We start from the raw sequence: 19,214 nt of genomic DNA, 5'->3' as shown, positions 1-19,214 counted from the left end.
GTGAGTCAGACAAACAAGGACCCTAACGAGCCTCTATTGTTAGGAGAGCAAGAACAATTTGCAAGCTATCCAGCTTACATCACATCTCAGCTTTAAAAGCTCAGCTCCACACTCTCTATTTCTGAATTGAGAAAGCTCCTCGGATGAGAAGCGAAATGTCTTCAACTACAGAATAGAAGTCCAGTTGTTTTTGTTTTTTAACCTCTTTTGAATTTTTGCTTCAGGAATGTTTTACTTCTATAATTCAGTTTACCTTTAGTGTTAACTTAATCAGTAAGCCCTACACAATATCAGTAGTGCTCAATAACAGTGCTGCCTCCCGCCTCACCTGTGTCAAGTGAAACTAACAAACTCTAAAAGTTTAAAAATCAGGGCAACTGGACTTCTGCTCTGTAGTTGAAGACATTTCGCTTCCGATCTGGGCAGCTCCTTCAGTTTAAAGCTGCATAAGATGCTCAGTTTATGTAGGCCAAAGGCAAACATTAGGCAAACAAAGACCTTAATGAGCCTCAGAAGGGAGGGGAGGGAGATTAATCTGCAGGTGAATTTAGCTTGCCTAAACAAAGCATCTCAGGCAGCTTAAAGCTTTGAACTCCTATCCACAAATACTACTGTCTTACTTACCTAGCTTTACAGCAGCTGTGGGCACTGATCACAAAATTCCTTCTTCCTATCAAGGCACACTAACAGGTCTTGTCAGGTTTTGTTTTTTTTGCCAGACACCCACATCTTTTTAGTTTTCACAAAGCAAACAGGCAAGTCCATTATTGTCTAAAAATATAACATCTCCAGTACAAACTTAGAGAAAATTAATTATATTAATTTTAAATATACCTGTCTAGTCTCTTGTGTATTACGTAACTCAATTGTAACTGAACAGACACCATTTCGGCACTTCACTTGTTGATCATACTTTCCAAGCACTTATTGGAATTAAATATTCAATTTGAATTGTAAATTTATCACTTTTTGGTTGTTGTGTTTTTTTTGTCAAAGCAATGCTGTCTGTATGCAATGTGATTTTATTTTGTCCAGCTCCAGTTGAAGCCATGCTTTTGCTACAGTCCTGTTTGTTTTCTGCCAGCCAATGTACTATGCATGTGCTAATATACAGAATCAATACAAAAACCTGCAATTGGTCTATACCAAATGGCCAACTACTGGGATGAAATAGGAATCGTTTTGTAAAATGTGTCAACCACTGAGTATGAAAAGAGGGTATAGTTTGACCAGCATCTGTTTTTCTCCCATAAAACTTTTTATTAACATCCAAATTGTTTTTTTAATTCTTTTTTTGTCTGTTTCCATTAAATTAAATCAAATTAAACAGAAATGCTATTTGCATTGCTATATGGTGTTAAGTTATTAAAGGTTTACCTGCATGTTAACAACAATCATCATCTTTGTTAATATTGGGACCTCTACCGGGTAAAGATATACTGACACAAGTTACAGGATTTATTTCACTGGTTTTCTGTGTACCTTTTGAGAGGTTTTTGAACAAATCTGGTTTCTGTTTTAGGGTTTACCAGGCGTGGATGGATTACAAGGAAAATCTGGATTTCCTGGGAAAAATGTGAGTTTAATCTCATATTTAAAGGGCTCTTCCAGTCATCTTGAAATTATGTTCTAATAGTTAGCAACAGTTAGTTCCTTTTCAGCCTAACATCAGTCAGAGAGCACAGAGTATTGAGAAAAGAGCAAAAGTCTTCATCCAGGCTGGGCTCATAGCTAGACAAACAAGTACCAGATTTTGATTGTTTTCTGGCTTATAAAACAAAACAACTCTTTCTAGAAATGCTCAGCACAACAAAACAGCAATAACTAAACAAACAATTTCATGCCACGGTGTAGATGTTTAATTTTAGCTAATATGCAGGTTTTTTGAACACAGGTGTGTTGTTATTGAGAAAGAGTTGCTTTATAAGCCTATAAAACAACAATAATAAGAAACAAACAAACAAACTGGGACTCATTTGGGTAGCCATTAGCCTAACGTAGACAAAGACTTTGCCACTTTCTCAATACTTGGTTTACCTGACGTCTTGGCAGATAAGGTACTATTTAACTATTAGACAGAACATCACTTCAAAGTTGACTGAACTATCCCTTTAAGGTCCTAAAATTACAGCTAAACTTGTGTTTGAATTTCTGACACATTTCTGACCCCCCCCCCCACACACACACACACACTCAGGGTTTGAGAGGACTGGTTGGAGAACCTGGGCCCAGTGGCATAAAAGGCGACAAGGTTTGACCCCTCCCCCCTCTCCTTCCCCACTGCTTCACACACAACATCCTGCTTATAGAACTACAACAGACATACTTCCCCAACATGTTGTTAGTAAGTAGTGCTGATATGAACCACTTAAGTGGAGATGATCAGAGGTTTTCCAAACTACTGTCTGAATCTGGCAGACATTCCTCAGTCTGAGCTCTGAGCTCATTTTGTCGAGAAAATCAAATACACATTTCATTTGTCTGTCTGTAATTACCAACTCTGCCAATTCTCACAGTGATGCACACACGCTTTCCCTACCACACCCGCATAACACACTCTGCTGTGGTTTCTCTGTAGCCTACAATAAGTGCACATTTTACCAGGACTTGTCTCATACATGTTGACAGAAACAGACTTATTATCATATCACCTAGAGGAAGTTGTCCCCTGAAGGTTTGTTGCTTCTGATGATGGGTGTTTGTCTTGTTGTGTGAACTGTTTCACAGGGGGAGAGGGGCCTTCCTGGAATACCTGGTGATGTAGTAAGTACTAAAATACACGTAAAAAACTGGTATAAATTATATTCTTTTGAAGAATTGTCAATTACAGACATCTGTAGCAATAAACTTTGCTCAGAGATAATCAGACATGTTCCATCTTTAGGTTTCAATGTTGCTCAAACACATCAGCTAAAAGTGGTGTTAATAACCTAGCAAGTCACATTCACAATATTATTAGAGTTATTATTTTAAACAAAGATATTTAATGATAAAAATGGAGAACACTTTAAGTATGTTTGGAACTGTTTTTTTTTCACAGTATTTTAGTTGTTTTGGTGTTTGGACTTTTAAAATAATAAAATAAGCAATTCTATTGGCGTATTAGAGGTGTTAAATTACTGGTTTTATTTGGTGTGCCTTTATTTTATCACAGCAGTTAACCTAAAAAAATGCACATCTATATATGAAAATTGAAAATTAAGTTGTTTTTTTAAAAATAAAATTTATTTTTCATTATTTTCATTCCAGGTACAACAAGAAGGCCTGCGGGGTGAGAGGGTGAGGAACCGTTAAACAATTAAACAGCTTTATCAGACAATGACGGATGAGTTTATTTTAATACTACTATGTGTTTTTTTATATAAAATACATTGGCTGGATGTTCTGATTTAAAAAAAAAAAAAAAAATTTAACCTTAGTAAAAAAAAAAAAAAATGTAATCAATGGGGTGTAACAGTACTTATTTCATAGGTTCTTTTGCTACCTTTTCAGTGTTACAAAAGCTAAACAAAGTAAACTTTTTTTTGCGTTTATTGGCAGTTAGCAGACCAGCTTATTGTTGCATTTACTGCCACCTAGTGGACTGGAGTTTGGAACAAGAGAAGAACAGCAAAAAGTACACAAACATGTTTGGACCATATCTCTACCAACATAGCCGAATTGCCACAGTACTGAGGTCAGGGCCTGGTGCATGCTGCTATTAGACAAATAATACATTAGCCACTGGAGATCACACCTCTTAGAGACAACACATATTCTATTGCTAACTGTCACAACACAAAAGGATTAGCGAAATACACTACCTAAAGCACTCTACACCAAAGCAAAGCAAGAATAGCTCATTCAGATGATTCAGAACAGCTTCAACCAGTGCTTGTTTGTTTCAAGTCAGCTGAAAAGGTTTTTTGATTTACGGCAGCAGTAGAAAGCAATGAGAGGTGGATGTATAGAAAGCCAGAATGATTATCTGCATGCTTTCAAATGTCCTGTGGTGTCTGAAGACAGTGCAGTAGCTTTCAGCTAGCTGAGAAGCTAGTGAGTGTTTATCATTTTAATTATTTTTTGTATTTACATTGGGAGATGTTATTCATCCCTATCTCTGTTTTACGCCAAGTTTAGGCTAAATTAACTTAAGCAAATGTTCTTTTTTTGTACTATTTACTTATAAAAAGCATTTCAGTAGCACAACAACTTGTTACAGCCCTACTTACAGGATTTAAGTTTATTTTGACCTTCAACACAAGTTTTCTGATCAGTCAATCAGAGTGCTCCATTAGCAGCCACAGCAGGATGACAACAATCCCCCGAGTTACTGTACCTCATCAGGCCTTGTAAACAACTGTGTACCATAATGGAGACCTGACCCAGCACTGCCTCATAACAACACTTGTGGATTTAGGCTGATCCAAAAGAAGAGTTCCGCTGAATTACCATGTGATGTTGTACCGTTTTCTGTTTTTCCACTGATATGTGTAACACATGCCCTGATGTTGTGCTTGTTTCAGGGAGAACCTGGACTTCCTGGGCCTCCAGGAGCAGATGGCCCCCCAGGGCCTGCAGTAAGCTTTCAGATTTATGACTTCCTTTGCTGCTGCTGTTCAGATTTTGATATGTCATACAGAAAAAAAAATCTGCTTTTATGTCATTTATGTCGAGCAGTTTTGCTGAAAGTCATGTTGTCTGATGCTTCAATCTTCAGGGTCCTCCTGGTCCACGAGGTCTACCTGGAGAACACGGGGACACAGGCCAAAAGGTAGGAACTTCATCTGTTGGAAGACTGTCAGAGTTCAGCTGTCCTGACTGAGGCCTCTCCAACACAGGTTCCATGAATGATGTGTGGCCCGAACAGGCACAGGTCACACAAGAAGCTTAATTTCATTCATTTGGACATAATTCTAAAGTGGAACAAAAAGTTTAGCTTTCGCCTGTCTTACCATTTGACTTTAGCAGTCCTTGGGTCAAGACCTGATCATTCAAAAAGATATTTACAAACTATTAAAACAGACAGATGTTCATTATTTTATCTGTAGGGTAAATTTTCAACAACAACAAGAGAAAAATCTTTAAAACTCCTGTTCTTTTTAATTCTTTAACTGCACAAAAAAGTACAAACAAAAAAAATGTTAGTCGATTTCAGAATAAAATTTGGTTAATGTTTCATGCAGATATGCTCCCTGTAGGATCAAATTCCTCCCTTCCATAATACGAGTTTACACGTTCTGTAAATGCATTTATCATTTTATAGCAGGGATATTCAGAATGAATAAAACTAGTATCTTTGTCATATGATCAGCATACTATCAATGTTTTGTTAACAAAAGCAAGCAAAGAACTCTTGTCACTTTTGAGACTTTTCTCTCCGTCTCCTTCTTGTCTCTGTCCCATTTCACAGTGAGGCTCATTAAAACAGACATAGCAGTTCTTTCTTGTTCTTCCACAACATTTATAAAGACAGTCAGGCGCCCCTCTCCTGGGAGCATTTAACTCCTCATTAGCAGAGTGTTGGACTCAACATCAGCAGCTGCTTAGCTGGACGGTGATGCCATTCCAAAACTCCTCTGGCAGCGAGTAAAAGATTTTGACATCATCAAAATGGACCTTGGCCATAGCTGCTCACAAACCACAGGATTTACTTTTTTTTTTAGAATAAACACTGTAGGCTTCATTTTCAAATATGTAAAGAAAGTATGTGAGTGTCATGAGTTTGGATTTGTTGCCGCATGTCATTCTGAAATATATAGCAGCTGTCAGGATCTGGCTTTTTGTATTCAATTTGTCTTCATGTTTCAATTTGAATTTATTGTTTATCTTGTTCCTTGTGTCTTTGTTCCCTGTGCCTCAGCCATCATCCACTTCTCCTCAGTCTATCTCTCGTTCTCCTGCCACGCCCATCCCCACCTGCCTGCAATCGTTATCACTCACCTGCGCCCACTTTTCTGTGCTTAAAACCTGGTCATGTTCTCTACCTCTCTGCCGGTTCATTGTCACTTGTCACTTCCTTGCCACCTTTGTTGCTTCATGTCTCGCCTCCTGTTTGCTCCTCTGTGTTTTGAATTTTGTTGTCTAGTTTTTGCTGCCTCGTCAGCTCTTTGTTTTGGATATTCCTTAGTTTAATAAATTAGTTTCTTTTGGTTAAAATGAGTCTGCAATCTGGGTTCGTCTCCTTCACCTCACTACATGACAGCAGGGCCACTGAATGAAAACATGACATGGGGATTTAGGTTTTTTAGTAACCAGTTTGCTGCATGGTTTATTTTAACCAATTAATCTCCACCTCATTGAAACTGAAGTCAACACAGGCAATTAATTATTAGGAAATTATGTCAGCAATCTATAATACTGCCTGGTACATACAGGATATGTGGTTGGCTACAAAGCTGGCAATGACCTGGTACTTACAGGGTGCAATCCTGATATTTACCAGGTGCAGACCCTGTAAGTTCCAAGTACATACCCAGTACATAAACTTTACTGACCAGGCAGGTATCAGGTACATACTCTTTACGTTCATACCAGATCCCTACCTGGTAAGTGCAGCTTACTTACCCGGTACGTACCAACTATGTACCATTTAAGTATTAGGTATGTACCTGGAATGTACTGGGTTCTTACATGGTATGTGTTCTGTAAGTACCAGCTATGTTTCCTGTACATAACAGGTATGTAGTGGGTAAGTACAAGGTATGTAACACTTAGGTACCAGGTACATACCCAGTAAGTATCAGGTATGTACTCCATACATACCAAATAAGTACTTGACACCTGGCAGATACAAGTATAAGTGCCCAGTATGTATCAGGTAGTTACCCAGCATGTCCCAGGTAGGTACTAGGTATATTACTAGTACCTACCAGGTGTGTATGCACCAGGTACATACCTGGTACTTCCAAGGTACATTTTATGTGCTTACTGTGTACTTATTTGATTTATTCCTTGGTTAGTTGCCAATATGTACCTTGGAAGTACCTAATGATTACCAGATGTGTAACCCGTACATACTAGGTACATATTTGCTATGTACCAAGTAAGAACTGGGTACATATCCTGTGAGGACCAGGTACATACCAGGCTGTATTATGAGGTGATTTAAATCTAGCTCAACTTGGTGCAGTTTTTCAGTTGGAGGTTGAAGCTGAGAGGTTGTTTTTTGTTTTTTTTTTCCACGCTGAGCTGTTACACAAATAGACATGTTTCAATGACGACCAAAATGGAGTCTTGCTTCAGCGAAAGATAATCTATTGGTCCTATGTCAAAAGAAGCTGCATTGCTTTTGACATTTTTAGCCTCATAAAGTTTCTGCTGTCAGAAACATTCACAACAACTCCAAGATTTGTTATGCTTTACAATATATGAGAAGTTTTAATCTGACCACATTATTTGTTTTTATCTTCATGAAACAACTTTAAAGTTCAGTTCGACTTGGTCACATGTGTCATCTTTTATTCAGAATGATAAAATGTATCAAGTTTATTAGTTCTTTATTAGAAAATTTAAAAATAATAATAATAATTTCATAAATTCTTTTAAAAGCAGAAGCAATGTTGTAATCGAGGCTATGACCCTAATATATGTTTACTTTTTTGCATAGAATCTTTTTCTGTTCACATTTATTATTTTATTTTATACAAACTTGTTTTTTCAGGGACGGAAAGGTGAGAACGGACTGCCTGGTGCAAATGGCGAGCCTGGACCTCCTGTAAGTACAATTTCCATGTAACTTCATAAAATCTAACCTTTTTTTGGTTTATTACCCAATGTGGAAAAGAAAACAAATAAAAACAATAGGGAGGAGGGAATAAAAGTCCTCTGGATTAAGTGAAAGTAAAACATAAGAATAAAGTTGTAACCTCAATTTTTTTTACTGGATTTTGCACCATTAGATATTCAATTTAACAAACAAAGAAAAACAAATATTTAAATGTTCATAAAGAAACATCAGTTGATTTTTGCTTTTGGTTGTGTAAAAATTTATAAAATAGTGTTTGCATGAATCACTATGAACATTTGGCGATTGAAAGTCGACCCACTCAGACTAGCCTGTTTTTGTCTAAAAGAACTCCAAACTTCAGATTTTTGTAAATCTTGACACTGCTGGGAACTTCACATTACACAATTATTTTAGCTGTAATGGTATAATATTCCTGCAGGAAGTTCCACAGATAGCTGCAACTGCTGCTGTTAACCAAAATACATAATAAATATTTATAAACAATAAATAATTATGACTTTCTGTTTAAATAATATCCAGCCATCCATTTTTTGTGTTCGTCCGGGTCACTGGGAGGTGGTCCCTATCTCTAGCAATCACAGTGGGAGAGGTGGGGGACACCCTGGACAGGTCACAAGTCCATCACAGGGACACATTAAGACAAACGAGACAAACAACCATTCTCGCTCTCACTCACACCTAGGGACAATTTAGAGTTACCAATGAACATAACATGCATGTTTTTGGTCTGTTGGAGGAAATGAGAGTACCCAGAGTAGTGTACTGAAAAATTGACAGTAATGTAAAGGTTTCTAAAATAACACTGAGTCGCTTGAACTTTTGTTTAAGGGCATCAACAATCCACTTTAGTCTTAGCTGTACTCAGACTAGTCACTGGTTTGTCAGTCCTGTCAGAATTAAACTCTATCTACAACAAGTAAGATATTACGTCTTCATCAAGTTTTCCCCAAACTACACTTCTAAAGACCTAAAGTTTCTCTTTAAATTACACGTTAGTGTGTCTTTATTTAAAAGGCTCTTTTGCCTGTAATCAGTTGTTATTGACACTTCTGTCAGCATCTCAGTCAAAATGTTTGCATAACATCTTCAAACTTTCTTTTACTTCAAAGATGTTTTATTGTGACTTTTACTGAACATGAAAAAGGCAGTAAATAATAAAATCACAAATTTAGTAGTAAGAATCCTACATTGCTCTCTGGAGTGGAAGAAAAATCCTCCTCAGCTTGTCTGAGGTGTAAACACTGCTGCATACCGCCCTCTACTGGATCATCAGTGTTACTGAAATACTCTGGCTGCTCAGCACTCAGTCTCAATGCTGTTTGAGCCACATTTATTTCAAAACAACATCAACAAAAAAATTACTTGGCGCTTATTTTTTTGAACAAATGTACTTAAGACTCCAAATAGTGTCTGTCCATGGTGAAATGTTAACAATATTCCTTTTTCTAAAGGGTCAAGTTGGTCCAGCAGGTCCACCGGGACCAATTGGACAAATGGGACAACCTGTAAGTAATGGGACAGTTGTTTAAAATATTTATGTAAATGCTGAGTCAACACTGATTCACTGGTGTTTTCCTGATTATCGGTTGTTCCAAATGTTGTGTTTTCTTTTTTGTACTAACAATTTCATCATATTTTCAGCTATGTTTTCAGCTCCTTCAGGACATTACAGCAATGCCTTTTGTTTTTTTTACTTAACTTTTTGTAGCTTTTGAATTAATTAACTTTATTTACATTTTCTCTCAAATAAATTTATTGAGACCTTTACAAATCCTTGAAAAACTGTGCTCTTTGAAATCTTCACCATACTTGCTCCATTTTGGCTTGTAGCTATTGTTATGATCATTTAACGTTTTAGCTATTGCTGGTTTAAGCTTTTGGCTACTGTTTGGTTGATTTTGATATTCAGCTACTGTTTTGTTAATTTTAGCTTTTATCTACTGTTTTGCTGGTTTTAACTTTAGGCTATTGTTTTGTTCATTCTACCCTTTGGCTACTGTTTAGGTGGTTTTAGCTTTCATCTTTCATGGTTTGAATAAATGTCTGCTATAAGAAACTGAGCATATTTGATCCCTTTTGTGTGTTTGAAGGGCCTGCCTGGTGAAATGGGACGGCAGGGGAAGCCAGGCGAGCCAGGGAAGCCTGTGAGTTACGGTTATAAATCACGTGTTTTTATGATTATTCCAACAAGTGGTATTTTCAAGCTTTAGTTTTCAGTTTTTGTTGATTTTCCTCACTAAAAGTCATCCTCTTCTCCTGATCATTGAAGGGTATTCCTGGTGAAACTGGTCTGAATGGTCGTCCCGGAAATGACGGCGCCACGGTATGTATGACAGATTATTTGGCTTTTATTAATCCAGTAAATCTTTTAAATGAACATTGGCTCAGGTGTTTGAAATGTGCTCTTAGATTTTGAATGTAAGCTGCAAATCATCACTTACACTTGAAGCTGTAGAAATTGACAACTTTTAGCATGTTTAACCTCATTTTCTACTCTGCAACTTTGCTTGTGTTTTATCAATATGATGTAAGGTTTTGTGTAAAGTTTTTTTGGGTGAAGATAATATTGGGGGGTCAGCGGTAGAACACTTCATCCAGTGTCTGGAGAGATGTCTGGGTGGGACGAAGTTTGAAAAAAGGAGGACTGCTTTAAGTTAATTTTGTGTCTCTGAAGGGGCCCACGGGAGAACGTGGAGCAGACGGTTTTCCTGGAAAACCCGGACTCAAGGTACTGTTGCTCAGCTCTTACCCAGAGACACACACACTCTGAACGAAGAGACACTGCATGTCGCACACGAGACAATACATGTGATTTTGTGTCTTATCTCCAGGGTGACGAAGGGCCTCCTGGACCAAGAGGTCCTCCAGGGGAAAGAGTGAGTTTAGGCCTGGATCTTGTCTTTAGGTTTTGGAAGATTTTGCATAAAATGAAACATAATAATTCATAATGTGCCGGTCGTTGTGACAGGGTGAGGCCGGTGCCCCAGGACAGCCTGGTTCTGATGGCGTAAGAGGAGATGGAGGTGTTCCGGTAGGTTCAGGCATGTTTAGCTGAGCTTTTACCAACAAACACAACACATTTGTTTGTTTGTTTGTTTGTAGCTCCATTTTTTCCCCAAAACTGCACACAGAAATGGATGATGTTTTTACTTATGGTGTCACAAATGGGTTCTGTGACTTCAGCGTGTTTATACTTTAGTTTCATACATCTCTGTGGTTCACTGAAGAGTTTTTAAAAACATTTCGTAAATCTCACTGACTTTTGTTTGCAACTGCATCAAATTAACACACATCACAATATGCTGTTGTTGGTTTGATCTCCAGTGTTGCTGAGTGGGGTAGAGGAGCTTACTGACTGGAGTAAGGGGAATAACCTGAGCATCAATGTGCCAAAGAGATGGTGGTAGACTTCAGGAAGAGAGCTTAAACCCCTCCTCACCTTATTAGTAGAGAAGAAGCCATAAAGCAAGTGGAAAAAAAAGCAAAATACTCGGGACTGCACAAGTCCGATGACTTCACATGGATCACAATTGTAGCCAGCATGAATAAAATGACTCACCAACGACTCTGTTGTCTGAGGTGGCTAAAAAGCATGCCAGCCTCGGTGCTGCTGCACCGACTTCCTTTAACTGGGGTTTGGTGGAGAGTGTCCTGACATTATCCATAACAGTCTGGTACAGAAACTGCTCTCAGGCTGAGAAGAAGGGGCTGCAAAAATGATGAGATCAGCTAAAAAAAACAAAAAAAAAACAGCAGCAGCCCCCTTCGACTAGCGAACATTTGCACTTGAAGATGCAGAACCAGAGCAAAAAAACATAATGATGGACTCCCCCACTCAGATCATGACCTCAGCCCCTTCAACCAGTATTTCACCTGGCTGTGACTGCTGAGACTAGTTGGTTTTTAAAAATTGTGAGAAAACTAAGAAAACTCATAAAACAACTTTTTCTCAGAAATGACAGTGGTGGTAAAAGAAAGCTACATTAGCCAGTACTAAAGCTACTCTTTTGCATGACACCTTTGCTTAGTTTGTTGCTGTTTTCTCAACAGAACAGCACCAATGTTATTTCGCAAATGTATGTGTGCTGAGCTTCAATAAGTCAACAAAAAAACAGGCCCTTGTTAGGCTAGCCTGGAGCAGGACTTCTGCCCTTTTTTGCACACTCCAGGCTCTGTGATTGATGTCACAGGTGATGAGGCACAAACTATTGATAACTATGTGACAGAACATCTCCGGACCATAGCTATTATTCAAAAATCACCTGACTTTCCCTATCAGGAGCTTTGGTGTTGTCAAGTTAAACAAGATTCTAGAACCTTCAGCGCTTTATAAGAGATTTCCGTGAATCTATTGATATAACTGAGCCTTTTGTGCTCCCAGTTCTTGTTTTACGCTTTATAATCATTCCACCCTGGAAGAAGAATGGTTCTAATAAATCTTTAAAAGCCTCAAATAAATATGACATTTGTGGCCAAAAAGAGCGTATGTAAACACCTAAAAGCAACAGTAAATGGTAGCTGAGCTGTAAAATGTGTGTGTGGAAAACTAATTTGTTGCCTCTTTATTAAGGGGGAAAGAGGAATGGATGGACCAGTTGGACCAAAAGGTGAAAAGGGTGACAAGGTATGAGTTAGCGGTAGGATTGATGTCTTCCTGTTCATCCATCTGAGTTAGAGTAGATCCAGAGTCATGCTCCTGTTTCAGCTCTAACAAACGCTCTCTTGTCTCAGGGTGAACTTGGACCGAGAGGACTGCCTGGGATTCCAGGAAATGTAAGTCAAAGTCATCTGTGTATTTTTTATGTACAGGACAGTATTTATAACTTTGCAGTATCCTGTAGTTTAATTTTCCACTCACTTCCATATATTGTTGCCACAGGTTGCAGAAATTATCCCAGAGCCCGGAGAACCGGTATGCAGGCCTTTTCTCTTAATAACACTAAAGATTTTGTTTTTGTGTTATCAAATGGTAAAGAGGAAATCATTTTGAAAAGTTCAGACATGTTTTGTTGCTTGATTTGCTTTTTCGGCTCCTCCTCCTCTGCACATTTGTAACTCTGATTCTCTTGTCATCACGGGCACTAACAAAGAAAAATCTCATTAACAAGAGGATGGATTTAAATAAACTTCTCAGAAAGTAATCAGTGGATGTACCTCTACAGCGGTTTAACTTTTGGAGTCAACTCCATTCAAGATGGCCGACACAGCCAAGCAAACATAACAAACACAAAAATGCCTATAACTTGGTTAATTTTACAGATATTGAGCTAAACTTTGTTGTGATATTAGCTGAGAGTCATCCCCAATACTTACGCTGAACAATAACTAATTGCTTGAGATCTGTTTTCAAAACTTTTCTCTTTAACAGTTGGAGACAACTCTGTCTGTCTGTTAGCAAAATATCTCATGAACCACTGGCTGGATTTTAATGAAACTTTCAGAACGTGAAGGTGAAGCCAGGTTAAAATGACTGTCACAGCCAACTGACCTCAAAAAACTGAGGTGGACTACAACTCAGTCAGTTTTCCTAGATATTAAGCTAAAATTTGGTTTTGTACTAGCTGAGCATCATACCTAATGCTTATTTTGAGCTGTTCACATTGTGCTGTATTTTCACCTAAAACGTTGGCATTCACTGTCTGTGTCAACCCTGTCTGTCTGTTAGCAAAATACCTCATGAACAACTAGATGAATTCATTGAAACTCTCAGAAAGTAACCGCTAGGTGTACATCTACAACGCTTTCCCTTTTGGAGTCAACTAAATTCAAGATGGTCACCACAGCCAATCGACCTTAGCCAACACAAAAATAGACAGACCTAAATAAAGTTGACAAATATGGAGCTAAAATTTGGTCAAGTTGTAGCTAAGAGTTATTCATAACAAATACTCTGAGTGCTACCAGATCATGCAAGACATCCCAATATGGCATGAGATTGTGCATCATGTTATTTTCCAGGTTTGACTGAAATGGCTATAACACTGTTATTTCTCTATATAGTAAGATGATATTTGGGTAAAAGTCTGGCATGAAAGGTGGCGGGAAATATGCATTTCTTCAAGGAATGTTAGGCCTTTAAGTCATTCTGTTGTTTTCAGGGGAAACCTGGAGAGAAGGGAGAGAAGGGGGATCAAGGAAATCCTGGAGACATGGTAAATTGTTCTTTGTAATTGCCATTTTTCTCATCAAACTGGTTTGATGATGTGCAGTTTGCTCAGGGAGCCACTAGATGTCAGTAGAGTTTTTGACTCAGCTGTGAAGAAGCCCTGAACTCAAAATACTTCCTGAATTTGGCCTAAAAATACAATCATATAAAATGTTCTGCTAAAGGAGTCTATGATGCTGGTTAATGGCAGATGTCTAATTTAATTTTTGGTGTCATCTCTAAAGGGACCAAAAGGGTTATCTGGTGAGCAAGGTTTCAAAGGACAGCCAGGACCTCCTGTAAGAATCCTATAAAATGCCAAAGTTTTTCCTGTTTTAGGTGTTCAAAGTGAAATGTTTCTGATTGGCTGTTTTGATTCCAGGGCCCAAAGGGTGACACAGGTCTCACCGGGGAGACGGGACGGGTCGGAGATCCTGTAGGTGATTGGGTTTAATCAGATTCACGTTCTTACAGAAGGAGGGAGGATGTGCTGTACTAATCAAACTATTTCTATCAGGGCCCACCGGGTACTCCGGGTCCTCAGGGAGCCCAAGGAGCACCAGGAAGAGTGGTAAGGCTTAATCTGTGTTTAAACCTATTGCCTGTTAGCCTTTTACATTTACTGTAACTCTCTGCTGAGCTTGGTTGACAGTTTCAGAGTGAAACCACCAGTCATTTCTTTTCCAGGGTATACAGGGGATCATCGGGCCTCCTGGTCCAGCTGGACAGAGAGGAGACAAGGTCAGTCCCCTGTTTTACCCAACCAAACAGATTTCTGGATGGATGTGTGTGAGGAAGGGTTCAGGCTGTTCCACAGTAAAGGAGGACAGAGTCCTACAAAGAAGAGAGAGAGTCCTTTTACATCCTCTTTTGCTGTCACATTTCATTTAAACACTGCAGGGCAAACTTTCACATGACTATTTCAGAGCTCTATCAGTGTGCACAAACGTGTGTTTGTTTGTTTGTCTGTAGCATAAACAGAATAGCTTATGAACCCATGGATGGATTTTATTGAAACTCTTAGAAAGTCATTGCTGGATGTTTGGAGTCAGCTCAATTCAAGGTGGCTACCACAGCTACTTAACCTTACCCAACACAAGCATGGCTATAGCTCAGCCAGTTGTCCAGATATCAAACTAAAAGTCAACGTGGTTATAGCAAAACATCAACCCAACACATTCTCAGAGAGCTGCACATTCTGCAGTATTCATGCCTTAAATTTTGGCTTTAACTATTGGTGCCAAATCTGTCGGTCTGTTAGCAAAACATCTCGTTGGACCACTAGACAGATTTTAGTGAAACTCTCTAAAAAGTAATCAGTGGCTGCACATCTAAAACACAGCTACTCAGCTGGAGCAAACACAAAACTGGCTATAACACAGTCAGTTTTAGAGATACTGAGCTAAAATTTGGTGTGGTAGTAGCTGAGAGTGATCCTTGACATATTCTCTGGGCGCACCATATCTCTCAAGATGTCACAACATCGCACTCCCACAACTCTGAAAAAAAAACCCTCTAAAAATACATAGAAAATAAATTTCTTCCTTTTTTTTGGCTGTTCCCTTGTCAGGGGTGGCCACAGCAAGTCATCCTCCTACATCTAACTCTGTCTTCTGAATCCGCTGTCCTCACTCCAACTCCCTCCATGTCCTCTCCAACTGCATCCATATATCTCCTCTTTGTCTTTTTCCTGGAAGCTGCATCTCTAACATCCTTCTACCAATATACCCACTGTCCCTCCACTGCACATGTCCAAACCATCTCAGTCTGGCCTCTTTAACTTTATCTCCCAATCGTTCAACTTGTGCTGTACCTCTGATGACCTCATTCCTAATCCTATCCATCATCGTCCCTCTCAAGGAGAACCTCAACATCTTCAACTTTGCCACTTCCAGTTCTGTCTCCTGTCTTTTTGTCAGTCCCACTGTTTCCAAACCATACAACATAGCTGCTCTCACTCGTCTTGTAAACCAGTGGTTTCCAACCTATTTTCCTCAAAGCCCCCCCATCTTACTTCCTAGCCAGTCTGAGCACCACCAATCCCTTGCTGCTCTCCTCTCCCAAAGACTCATTCAGATTAATCTCTTTATCAAAGTGATAAAAAAACAGTAACAAGTACATAGTTACAAACTTTTATTTGGAAAAGGTATAAACTGGTAGTTGTACAACAGAAATAACTACAAGAACACTGTTTTGAGAATTATTCAGATAACATTTCTTTAAAAACTAACAAAGTAATCTTAAAAACAGTCTTAAAAAAATTAAAATTGTAGTTTTGTCAAGATACAAACTCAGGGTATGTACACACAGCTCCAACAATGACTAATGTGTGTATATGTGTGTGTTTATCTCTCTCTCTCTATATATATATATATATATATATATATATATATAAACAGATCTGTCTGTTTGTCTGTCTGTGTGTGTTTATGCACTGTGTATATTATTAAAACAGAAATCAATACATTTTGTCTCTCTCAGTCGGTTCATTCTTGAACTAATGGCCACCTTAGGCTTGCATGTTTCTGGCCAGGGTTTTGATGTCAGGTGTGGTGTTTATCACAGCCAGCCTAAAGTCTTGATGGACATCAAGTCTGTTGCAAGCTTTTGTTTTAATTGACACAAGAGGGCTGAAGGCTGTCTCAGACAGGTAAGTGTGTGTTTGGCCAGTCTGGATGCAAGGATTTGTTTTTTGGCAACCCAAAACTTTTTGTATCCATTTTCTTGGAAATATGTTTTGGATACAGAATCAGCATGGAGGTCACAAAGCTCATCATTGCGCACAAAACCGTCCACAGCATCCTTGCACTGCAGGACGTTTGAATCAGGTCATTGCATCTGCTTGTTTGTGTCATTGTAAAGCGTGAATATGTCGGCAAGATACACCATTTTAACCAAAACTCATCATTCAGATGTTCGTACAGTGATTGATCGTGGTCTCAAAGGAACGCTTTAATTTTTTTCTTGCAGCTCCACAAAACGCACAAGCACTCGTCCACGTGATAGCCACTGCACCTCTGTGTGCAACCTGTATTCAGGTTGTTGGATATAAAATAACAGTCCACAGCCGTAAATATATCTTGACCTGTTAACGTTGTTGCCAGATTTGTGGACATAGAAATGTCTTGTTTCTAGTCATCACCATCAATATAATGCACATAAACAATGAGCACGGACTCGTCTGACACAGTTGTTGTTTCATTCAACTGACTCTCAAAGGGGGCATTCCTGATCCTATTGTGACCTTGGGTACAACTTTAGATCTTTTTGCAGATCACACATAAGTTTGTAAAAATTGACAGAGGCACTGCTGCATATTACAAATGGTTTATTGAACTCACAAATGTTTCAAAAACAAAGATAGTCACGATTTACTTTATTATACCAAATGGCCACACTAAAAGTGGGAGTCTATGCTGGCCCTAGGATCCTGAAAGCTGAAAAATAATTAAAACCCAATTAGATAAAATTAGACTGTTTGGGGGGAAGAGAGAATAATAAAGAAAATGCAAATACAACTAAGTACACCTAAGAGTTCCCCAGCAAAAACACACTCACACCAAAACCCTTGGTGAATAGGCCTACAGCAAAGAAAAAAAAAGAAAAACTCCCCTCCCACTGTTCTCCTCAAGCTAAATAAAACAGCCTAAGATCCTGGGACAGCATAGGTCCTGGCTTAAAACAGGCCTGAGAGCTAAAATAGAAACTCCCTTACCCTAATGACTACCTACAGATAAATAAACCAAAAAATAAAATTAAAGCAAATCAAAAACTAAAACTGAAACAGTAGCAGGCCAACCTTCTCTACAGTGAAACCAGTAAACGGTGCTCTTGACATAACTCTCTAAAGTATGTTTCCTCTGCACTAGTCATCAGCCTGCATCTGATCTCCTCAGCGATCTATCTGCTTTTAAATATAAATGCTGATTACCTGTCTCCCTAACAAGCCAGCTGCGCTCTATCACAGCGTCTTCCATATATGGACAAGAGGAAGAAGGCGCAGCAGCACACAACTGGGGCGAGGGGGGGCAAGATGCCCCGGATACAATCTACCCCAGTTTTTTGTGTTGACGGCCCGTCAATATACAGATTTTCTAACACCATGGTCGAAAAATGTCAGCCACACTGCTACCGGCACTAGTGATCTGAGAGACTGTAGCCCCTTCTGCCCTACATCTTGGCCTCTCTGGAAGGTGATGGGGGTTTGAATATTAGCCGGCCGTTTTCCTTGTCGTCCTTCGGACCCAAGCTTTTTCTCTTGAAGAGCAACTATAGAGGCAGATGGAGAACAGGGGGAGTACATTGATTTTCAGCCATCTGAACTGTGGAGGCCGGTGCTTCTACACCCGTTGATCGAGTTACCACATAGACAAAATCCAGCTCCTCGTCCATGTCCTCTTCCCTAGTGTTGGAAATGTCCTTACCTCTCCTGGGCTCTTGAGGCCAGAGTCCCATAGGGACTGGTTTCAACATTAGACTGTGCACTGTCCTCAGCCTCTGATGATTATCCAAAGGTGCAACAATGTACACAGAACCTCCAGAAGTTGGAGCTTTAATCACCACATGGATAATGGGATTCCATACATCCTGAATCTTATTCCTCTCTTTATTACTGTGATCTTGACCATAGACCAGTTCATTTTCAGACAATTCACTGGTCAGACCCCCAGCATCATGACGCTCCTTCCGACGGTCAGCAGTCATTTTCAGGCGATCTCGAGCACCATCAAAACCAACCTGAAGTTGGTGCCTATGTTCTCGTACCCAGTCCTCCACTCTCCCCTCTCGGATCTCTGGAACCCTTCCAAGGAGAAAATCGACAGGTAAACATGGCTCTTGGCCAAACATCAAAAGGTAAGGACACTCGCCAGTAGTCTGATGGACTGTGGTGTTGTAGGAATACAGAACTTGAGGCAAATAATAAGGCCACTGTCCCTTCTTCTCAATAGGTAGAGTTCGCAGCAGATCATGTAATGTTCTATTGAATGCTACTGTTGACAGGCTCACAAACCCTCCTGTGACGTTACCACCTGAACTTCAATCAAATGCCGCCTGCAACAAGTTTTCCAGTTTCTTTTCAGAGAAAATTCAAAAAATCAGAGGATTAATCTGCACATCCACTCCAAAGCCAGTACTAATGCTATGCCCAAACAAAACAAATGCAGAAAAAATGACCCAATTTCAACTACTTAATTATAAAACCCTAGAGGAAATTATAAGTCAATTAAGCTCCAGTTCCTGCTGTCTGGATGTCCTACCCACACATTTCTTTAAGGTTTTGCCTGTCGTTGCTAATGATTTGATCCAAATAGTGAACTCATCGCTGTCTTCAGGTGTTTT

The 19,214-nt window shown here is 39.2% G+C and overlaps 1 protein-coding gene across 4 annotated transcripts in view; it reads left to right on the top strand.

The window, feature by feature from the left end:
* Positions 1-19,214, top strand: part of col22a1 (collagen, type XXII, alpha 1) — an 89,969-nt gene that overhangs the window by 34,998 nt on the left and 35,757 nt on the right. For all 4 annotated transcript variants that reach the window (XM_017428355.3, XM_017428356.3, XM_037975677.1 and 1 more), the window contains 21 exons: positions 1,523-1,576; positions 2,198-2,251; positions 2,728-2,763; positions 3,250-3,279; positions 4,506-4,559; positions 4,700-4,753; positions 7,643-7,696; positions 9,181-9,234; positions 9,820-9,873; positions 9,999-10,052; positions 10,404-10,457; positions 10,561-10,605; positions 10,698-10,760; positions 12,300-12,353; positions 12,461-12,502; positions 12,609-12,641; positions 13,828-13,881; positions 14,120-14,173; positions 14,257-14,310; positions 14,392-14,445; positions 14,562-14,615. In XM_017428355.3, coding sequence (XP_017283844.1) covers positions 1,523-1,576; positions 2,198-2,251; positions 2,728-2,763; positions 3,250-3,279; positions 4,506-4,559; positions 4,700-4,753; positions 7,643-7,696; positions 9,181-9,234; positions 9,820-9,873; positions 9,999-10,052; positions 10,404-10,457; positions 10,561-10,605; positions 10,698-10,760; positions 12,300-12,353; positions 12,461-12,502; positions 12,609-12,641; positions 13,828-13,881; positions 14,120-14,173; positions 14,257-14,310; positions 14,392-14,445; positions 14,562-14,615 — 1,059 coding nt within the window. The remainder of the gene's footprint in view (positions 1-1,522; positions 1,577-2,197; positions 2,252-2,727; positions 2,764-3,249; positions 3,280-4,505; positions 4,560-4,699; positions 4,754-7,642; positions 7,697-9,180; positions 9,235-9,819; positions 9,874-9,998; positions 10,053-10,403; positions 10,458-10,560; positions 10,606-10,697; positions 10,761-12,299; positions 12,354-12,460; positions 12,503-12,608; positions 12,642-13,827; positions 13,882-14,119; positions 14,174-14,256; positions 14,311-14,391; positions 14,446-14,561; positions 14,616-19,214) is intronic.

This window comes from Kryptolebias marmoratus, linkage group LG5 (genome assembly GCF_001649575.2).
Source record: "Kryptolebias marmoratus isolate JLee-2015 linkage group LG5, ASM164957v2, whole genome shotgun sequence".
NCBI classification, from domain to species: Eukaryota; Metazoa; Chordata; class Actinopteri; order Cyprinodontiformes; family Rivulidae; genus Kryptolebias; species Kryptolebias marmoratus.
Note: the sequence above shows the minus strand (reverse complement) of the source record. Positions and strands in the feature narration are given on the sequence as shown.